Source organism: Mercenaria mercenaria, chromosome 7 (genome assembly GCF_021730395.1).
Source record: "Mercenaria mercenaria strain notata chromosome 7, MADL_Memer_1, whole genome shotgun sequence".
Lineage (NCBI taxonomy): Eukaryota > Metazoa > Mollusca > Bivalvia > Venerida > Veneridae > Mercenaria > Mercenaria mercenaria.
In genome coordinates this window covers 72,884,539-72,893,367 of record NC_069367.1, presented here as the reverse complement: position 1 = coordinate 72,893,367, position 8,829 = coordinate 72,884,539, and the positions used below count along the sequence as shown (strand labels likewise).

The following is an 8,829-nucleotide window of genomic DNA, read 5'->3' as shown; positions in this document are numbered from 1 at the left end:
TTTGATATTGTTTGTGCTACTTAAAGTTCGCAATTAAATTAAAGAACTGTGACACGTCACTTTAGAATGGAACTGTAAGATCTTTTGTATCCGGAGATACTGAACTTTGATTTTTTTTTCTTATAATCAGTTTTTTTTTTTGTTTTTTTTTTCATATCATCTATGCATTGTTAATAATCATCTTATGTAAATAAATTTGCAAATATTGTAAAGGGTGTTGATTTGTTCTGATGGTTACTGTCGCCGGTGCGGCCTTTCCTGTCACATCCATCCGTTTATAAAAAGCTTTTAAAAGCATATTTAATATCTGTTTTCTATCCAAAATGAATAAATATGAATGAATTTTGTTTAATACAATATGTTTTGTTACTTTTAGGTCATTAAGTCCAATTGCCACCTATATGAATGAAATTTAGCCTTATATTGGACCATTTTCTGTGTAAAAATATAAAATGTACTGGTGTACGCATTTATATCTAAAAAGCGTGCAAAATTACCCAACCCACTTATGAAAGCTTATGGATTCAAGTATTTAACCTATTTTCTTATGTCATGCAGCTATTTTTATTACCTGAAGGTTACATTTGATTTCCATGAACAAATCTATTCAAATTTCATAAACAGACCTTTGTTCTGCTGTTAAAAACGCCATCCCATACCCTAAATTTTACCATTTTATGGGAACATTTTGTCTATTATTTTGGCAATATTAATGGAAAATCACGAAATTTACCAATAAATGGTCATATCAATGTGTATTCTTGCATATTTAAGACATAAAAATTAATTAAAATCATTAAGTGCAATATAGGGATCCACAAAATTGCAAAAAAATGATATTTTTAATTTTTGGCGGCCATCTTGGACGCCATCTTGGATTTCTCAGAATGCCACCACTTATGCCAATTTATGCCGGTAGTTTCTGAACCTTCAGTGTATTACAAACATTTTGGTATATAACTTATCTTGTTGTACAGGGTGTGGGGTCCAGGTAACTTTAAAAATATAGCCCTTTTGACTCGATTGTCACCCTACTAGTAAGAGAAAGCACATCCTGCAAAAACTGACAAGAATGCATAATGAGTTTTCAATGACATTTCCCGGTGTAGCATTAGATGATTTTAATAGGGTAAAAACTTATCTTTTTAAGTTAAAAACAAGGAGTTGCATTCAATAAACGCTTGATGCCCCCGATTGCAGGTATTGCATCATCTTTTTGTAGATTTTTGAGGCGGACCCATTAAACTAGACTTCAAAGTCTGGAAAGCCTTTTCTTGACAGACAGGTGGGTCACAGTATGCCTCCCTAAGGTTAACCCTAACACTATAAAGTGTGCTAAGTACAATATTAGGAAAAGGTCAAAGTGAGGTGTAGTGATATTGTAAGACGGGTAATGGTCAGAGGTAACATCTGCATGAGTTTCAATGTATGGGGTATTGATGGTAGACGAAATGGTACACTTTGGTTAACCTCGTACGGACAAGCTGACGAACTCACAGGTGGATCATTATATGCTTCCCACATCAGTAGATGCCGGGGGCATAAAAATGGTCAGGGAAAGCCTTAAGCACACACTCTAGAAATCATGATATCGATTTGATTTTTATTTCGGAAATATAGTTGACACTCCTATGTCAAACAAAAGGACACTGCAAACTAAAAATACAAGATGGTGTTGAAATGGAGAGTACAAAATATGATTAAGAAACCATTCAATGCCAATCCCAACAAAGGCATGTTCACTGTTTGAAGTTCACTCATATTTTATCAAATTTACATGTAGAAAACATAAACACATAATATAAAGAAATATATGAAAGGACCTGGCCCTATGGGCCAATATGTCAACGAGACCCACTAATGTTCTGAGATATATTTAGGTGGATGACATAAGCAACCATGGACCTCCGAAGGCGTATTGTGAGGATGGGTTTGAGAAGAAGCATGGGCAAGTGCGAGATGAGATATTCAACCAGAATCAAAAAGCGAGGAGCGGGGATCTAGCTTTGCAATTTGCAAAATCAGCGATGCTTAATCATGTTATGAGTGGCAGATTCATTTTGGCTAATAATGGAAGATGGCATGTAGTCTTGATGATTCAGCTCAAATGTTTTTACTATTTTATTTTTTCACACTTTAGTACTGAGCACATTGTAATAGTAAATGAAACTGTAAAGCATATAAGATTCTTTCACTGGTTGTAGGTGCACATGGGAATTTCCAGTCTCGAGTGTACTGTTTAGGCGGTAACAAGGTTGGAGCCTCGTTACCGCTTAAAGGTGGTCAATCACATTTAAATAACATTTAATGACATTTTTTACTTTTTGTATATTCTGGTAGAGAATTATTTAAGGAACAAAAAGACTGATAACATAGAGTTAGATTCCTATTTGAAATGTATATTTTATTATTTTTATAAAATTTTGTAATTACTCCCCTTTAATATGAAAGTATATAAAAAGCTGGGTATTTCTTTTTATTTCGATACAATGTCTAGTTTTACATTTGCATTTGATAGACATATCAACTATTGAACAATCTGAACCAAAATGCAAGTTTAAAAGCTGTGTGTAGCTTCTGAATTCATTTATTTCCAATCTATCTTGGTTGCGCAACCAAGATAGGCAAAGGGAGGTAATAATAATTTTTCAAACTTGCGTTTCTAATGAATTCCATCTAAATACATAATTTTTAATGCAAATATGTTACAAATATATTACAATATGTCTAATATTTATACATTTCCTTAGGCAAAGTATGTTTATCAAATTTATACTTATGATAAAATAACTCTATCTTGGTTTGGCAACCAGGATAGGAAAATGAAATTTTAAAAATACCTCCAGTGAAAATCTAATTTGTATTAAGTGTTAAGTGAACATAAATGAGTGTAAATGATCAGATGCTAAAGTTTCGAACAAATCCGTTACATGGCCAAAATCTGATTATCCACCTTTAAACAGTTACCAGAGAGCCGGATATTCCCATCTGCACATACAACCTGTGACAGAATCTTTTTCTTGCATACCGATATCAAAATAATAATAAAGATAAAACCAATCGAACGGTGTCTTTTTAGAACTATTTCTTAGAGCAGCGTTTTTAAACAAAGTGCGGGAAAATAACGTTCGTAAACAGGAAAGACGTCATGACGTTTCAAAGACAAATAACAATGTTTAGTTCCGATTTTGTTTTATCAGTTGCAGCGTAACATTATGAATTTTTGATAAAATAAAGTGTTTTGAATCGAGAAATATAGTATCGGGAACAAAGAGGTACTGTCAAGGTAATGGATTTTTATTCCTTAAATAACTGTATAAATCTTCTACGTATATATAGTTCGTAATACGTCATTTAAAGCACGAGCGTCATCTTACACCCTGGGGTGTAAGATGGAGTTTTCCAGCACCGGTAAAAATACCGGAAATCTCCGTCTGGTATGCAAGAATATAGAATACTGTACAATCGGATTTGGTATATGTAAAACTAAAGTAGGATGGGACTCACTATTTCTGGTGAAATAGCACTGTAATCAATTTGATACCAAACAAGTGAAATAACTTTATTCTATGTATTACGGACATTTGTTTGATATTAGTAATGAAATTGCCAGGTTGGCGTAGCAGGAGTGGGGAGCAACAGATAGGGTCCCGACATCATATGCCTATGATATAGACCAGATTCATGGTTCACCAGAATTGGGGGGAGTCTTCACTCATGTTTTAGCTTACCTGTCATATAGTGACAGGGTGAGCTTTTGTGATCGCCCTTTGTCCGTCTTTCTACAATTTTACTATTAACACTCTAGAGGTCACAATTTTGGCCCAGTCTTAATGAAACTTGGTCAGAATGTTACCCTCCATTAAAATCTTAGACGAGTTCAGTATAGGGATATCTAGGGTCAAAATCTAGGTCACCAGGTCAGATCCAAGGAAAAGCTTGTTAACACTCTTGACATCACAGTTTTTGCCAAATCTTAATGAAACTTGGTCAGAATGTTACTTTCAATAAAATCTTGGAAAAGTTTGATATTTGGTCATCTGGGGTCAAAAACTAGGTCATTAGGTCAAATCAAAAGAACAGCTGGTAAACACTCTAGAGACCAAAGTTTAAGTTTGAAACTCATGAGCATAGATCAGAATGTTTGTCTCGATGACCTCTAGGTCAAGTTGAAATCTGGGTTATGTGGGTTCAGAAACAAGGTCACCAGATCAAATATAAAGAAAAGTTCGGTAATATGCTAGAGGCAACATTTATGACCATATCTTCATGAAACTTGGTCAGAATGTTAAACTTGATGATCGTAAGGCCTAGTTCGAATATGGGTCATGTGGGGTCAAAAACTAGGTCATCTGGTCAAATCAAAGGGAAAGCTTGTTACCACACTAGAGACCACAGTTTAAGTTTGAAACTCATGAGAATTGGTCTTGATGACTTCCAAGTCAAGTTCAAGTCTGGGTCACGTGGGGTCAAAAACTAGGTCACCAGGTCAAATATAAAGAAAAGCTTGTTAACACTTTACAGGCCACAGTTTAAAGTTTGAAACTCACGAGAATTGGTCAGAATGTTTGCCATGATGACTTCCAAGTCAGGTTTGAATCTTGGTAAGGAGGGGTCAAAACCTAGGTCACCACGTCAAGTATAAAGAAAAGCTTGATCACACTAGAGGCCACACTTATGACCTTGTCTTCATGAAACCTGGCCAGAATCTTATTCTTGATGATCTTTAGGTCAGTTGCGAATCTGGATCAGGAGGGGTCAAAAACTAGGTCACCAAGTCGGGTTAAAGGGAAATATTTTATACACTATAGAGACCACATTTTAAGTTTGGAACTCATGAGATTTAATCAGAATGTTTGTCTTGATGGCATCTAGGTCAGCTTTTAATATGGGTCATTTGGGGTCAAAAACTAGGTCATCAGGTCAAATCAAATAAAAAACTTGCAAGCAACTAAACTCCATTTCATAAATTCCATTTATGTTGATTAATTCATATAATATGTCAGTTTGAGGTAGACCGCCCGCTTAGCTCAGTAGGTAAGAGCGTCGGTCTACGGAACGCGGGGTCATGAGTTCGATCCCCGGGCAGGGCGTATGTTCTCCGTGACAATTTGATAGAAGACATTGTGTCTGAAATCATTCGTCCTCCACCTCTGATTCATGTGGGGAAGTTGGCAGTTACTTGCGGAGAACAGGTACAGAATCCAGGAACACTGGTTAGGTTAACTGCCCACCGTTACATGACTGAAATACTGTTGAAAAACGGCGTTAAACCCAAAACAAAACAAAACAAAACAAAATTTCAAGTAGATAAGTTTCTTCTTATGACACATGAACAACAACTTGACATAAATTGTTAATTTAGATATTGTAAATAAATTTTACAGGACACAGGCGAGTGAAAGTGTGCAGCATATGTTTGGCAGGAAAGGATCAAAAGTAGCAAAATTCCTCGGAGATCAAGCAGACTCGAAACCGAGACAGGCAGGAACGATTTCCAAGCTCGAAAGAAGGAAAGGAAAACGCCCAGTTGTTAACCCCCTTGACGAGTTAGATACATTGCAACTCGGTAGCAAGCTACACGTTTACTACATTTCCACAACTCAGTTCTTTGAGTATCTGTTATTTAATCCATCTCGTTTTGTCCCTTTGACGAACTATTCCTTTAAGTCATTCGAAGTAAGAGCACATTTGAATAGCTGTCTTCAAGATCTATTTCTCTTCTAATTTCAGTTATTAATTAAACGGACTCTAATGAGGTAGTTTGACAAGATGACTGAAAATAATTTTTCAAGATTTTTTGCTGTATTATTTTGTTGCTGTGGTCATATAGCATGTGTCAAAATTCAATGTTATTTTCTAAAATATTACATTTTAAAAATGCCGAAAAGTGGCAAAGCATTTTTGACAATTTCTGGCTATCTAATAACACAGTATTTATCTTACTATTTTGTATAACCGAGATCCTTTCCTCTGTTACTTTTACTTTTGCAAAATAACTTACTCTAAATGAATATGCTGATTTATACAATCATCACACTTTTACAGCGAAATTATCCAGGAAAAGTCCTTTAATTTGTAAAATTGCAACCATGTCAGTTGTACATGTAATTTCATCAATAATTTCACTAAAGTTGATTTAGATTTTTCAAAAAGGACAACATTTTGTGCAAACATTTTTTTCCCCTTTGATTCAGTTGAGCAAAGTAATTTTAGAAAGGGCATATTTTAGAAAGAAATTTATCGAACATATTGTTAGAACCTTTTAATTGCATCTGTAAGTCAATGGATATGTAAAAGAAAGATCTTGAAATTCTGTTATAACCTTTAGATTGATGAGAATGGTACAGGAAAAAAATGCGAACAAAGGCTAGGTCGGCTTGAAGGTCCTGGATTGTCATCAAGACAAAATTGTGTGATCCCTGTATATTATTATACCCCCACCAAAATTTTTTTTGGGGTTGGGGGGTATATAGGAGTCAGTTTTGTCGCGTCCCGTCCCGTCGCGAAATGTATTATCTCAGTTATTACTAAATGGATTTGATTCAAACTTAAAATAAATGATCCACCTTATCAACCACATCATGTGACACAAGATGCATAACTCTGACACCAACTTTTCATAAGTTATGCCCCCTTTCACTTAGAATTTAAGGTTAATTTTGATGCATTTTCACTATATCTCAGTTATTACTAAATGGATTTGATTCAAACTTAAAATAGATGTTCCATTTTATCAACCACATCATGTCACACAAGGTGCATAACTCTGACACCAACTTTTCATGAGTTATGCCCCCTTTTACTTAGAATTTGAGGTAAATTTGGATGCATTTCACTATATCTCAGTTATTACTAAATGGATTTGATTCAAACTTAAAGTAGATGTTTCACCTTATCAACCACATCATGTGACCGAAGGTGCATAACTCTGACACCAACTTTTCATGAGTTATGCCCCTTTTTACTTAGAATTTAAGGTTAATTTTGATGTATTTTCACTATATCTCAGTTATTAATGAATGGATTTGATTCAAACTTACAATAGATGTTCCACCTTATCAACCACGTCAAATGACACAAGGTGCATAACTCTGACACCAACTTCACATGAATTATGCCCCCTTTTACTGAGAATTTAAGGTTAATTTTGATGCATTTTCACTATGTCTCACTTAATACTAAATGGATTTGATTCAAACTTAAAATAGATGTTCCACCTTATCAACCACATCATGTGACACAAGGTGCATAACTCTGACACCAACTTTATTTGAATTATGCCCCCTTTCACTTAGAATTTAAGGTTAATTTTGATGCATTTTCACTATATCTCTGTTATTACTAAATGGATCCGATTCAAACTTAAAAAAATAAAAGAAAAGAAAAAACCTTCCTGTATCCAGTACCTGGTGGGGGTATTAATCACTTTCAGTGATAGCTCTAGTTTCCATTTATAATTTCAATGTTGATAAAAACGAGTGAGCAATGGTATCAGAAATATGTGATGCATTAAACATATTTTCTATGCAAAACGCTTCTTTTAAATATAAAAAAAATAACTTTTATTTACTTCAGGTCTGGATGGAAACTACAATGTAGTCAAAGGAACAGCTGTGACAGCCAAAAACGGTGAGCTAATCAACAATGGACAATGGCTTAAATATACGACTGAAAATGAGGTTAGTGTACTGTTGAACCCAAAATTTCAATAATAAATGGAGATATTTGAAAACCATTCCAGATAACAAACACATCTGAATAGGAAAAGTATACGTGACAGACTTGCATAAATAGAAAAAAAATACAAGATGTCTTTCAAGTGCATTAATATTGTATTTCGGAGGTAAAGGCACAAAACTGACGACAAACCTCACATTTCTGTAATAATCCAAATGTACATGTACTTTATGAAAAAGTACTTGGTGATTAATGTTATTTCCCTGCAAAAATGTTAAAAACCTATGGGAGCATTATGGTTACTTACAGGAATGCTATGGAGAATTCATCGAAGGAATCATTTTAGAGAATACAGCTGGTGGAATAAATAAGATCAAAATAATAAAAGGAACTGTCAGAGAAGAGAAGGTTTTGGGATGCATTACTATTGAACGGGGGGAGGAAAGTATATATGTAGATGCTACATCAGTCGTATCTAGTGTTCAAGTCTTCCATGACTGTTTGACTGGAAATTGCAGAACAATTGAAGAGGACAAGGTTAAGAAGGTTGAACAAGAGACCATCGAGACGAAAATTAAGAGAATCAAACATAGCAACTATAATTGCTTTATTATAAATAATTTCAATTTGTGTTGAAAGTTTCAGTGAATGTCTTTAAAGGTTGTACATGAATTTGATCAAATGTGCATTTGATATGGAAAATATAATCAGAGTATATTTTTTTTAGCTCACCTGAGCAGTAAGTGCTCAGGGTGAGCTGTTGTGAATGCTCAGTGTCTGTCGTATGTGCATGCGTTTGTCCGTTGTCAACAATTTCTTTCGACATCTCCTCCTAAACCATAGACTGGGTTTTGACCAGACCTCACAGGATTGATCCTTAGGTGGTCCTCTCAAAGTTGTTCAAATGGTTCCGGTCTGTTGTACACCTAGGTCACATGAGCTAAAAATAGATTTTTTATTGAAACCTTTAAAAGTCTTCTTGTCTGAAAATACAGTGCCTAGGCCTTTGATATTTGGTATGTAGCATGACCTAGTGGCTCTCTACCAAGATTGTTCAAGTTATGCCTCTCAGATCAAAAGAGGCCCCGCCCAGTGGGTCAAAAGTTTTACATGGACTTTGGTTGGAAATTTTTTTAAATATCTTCTTAT

General features: G+C 34.8%; 1 protein-coding gene across 1 annotated transcript; it reads left to right on the top strand.

The window, feature by feature from the left end:
• Window positions 1-1,072: 1,072 nt before the first annotated feature.
• LOC123558680 (uncharacterized) lies at window positions 1,073-8,569 on the top strand. The gene is made up of 5 exons (XM_053547275.1): window positions 1,073-1,129; window positions 1,881-2,080; window positions 5,388-5,569; window positions 7,579-7,682; window positions 7,990-8,569. Exons 1-5 carry the CDS (start codon window positions 1,073-1,075, stop codon window positions 8,314-8,316), a joined length of 870 nt encoding a protein of 289 aa, XP_053403250.1. The 3' UTR covers window positions 8,317-8,569.
• The last annotated feature ends 260 nt before the right edge of the window (window positions 8,570-8,829 follow it).

Excerpts from the sequence above, each read along its gene's own strand:
- LOC123558680 (XM_053547275.1), top strand. The coding sequence starts at position 1,073 with ATGCATAATGAGTTTTCAATGACATTTCCCGGTGTAGCATTAGATGAT. Across the intron at positions 2,081-5,387 it reads TTGGCTAATAATGGAAGATG|GACACAGGCGAGTGAAAGTG; the intron begins GCATGTAGTCTT and ends TAAATTTTACAG. Across the intron at positions 7,683-7,989 it reads AATATACGACTGAAAATGAG|GAATGCTATGGAGAATTCAT; the intron begins GTTAGTGTACTG and ends GGTTACTTACAG.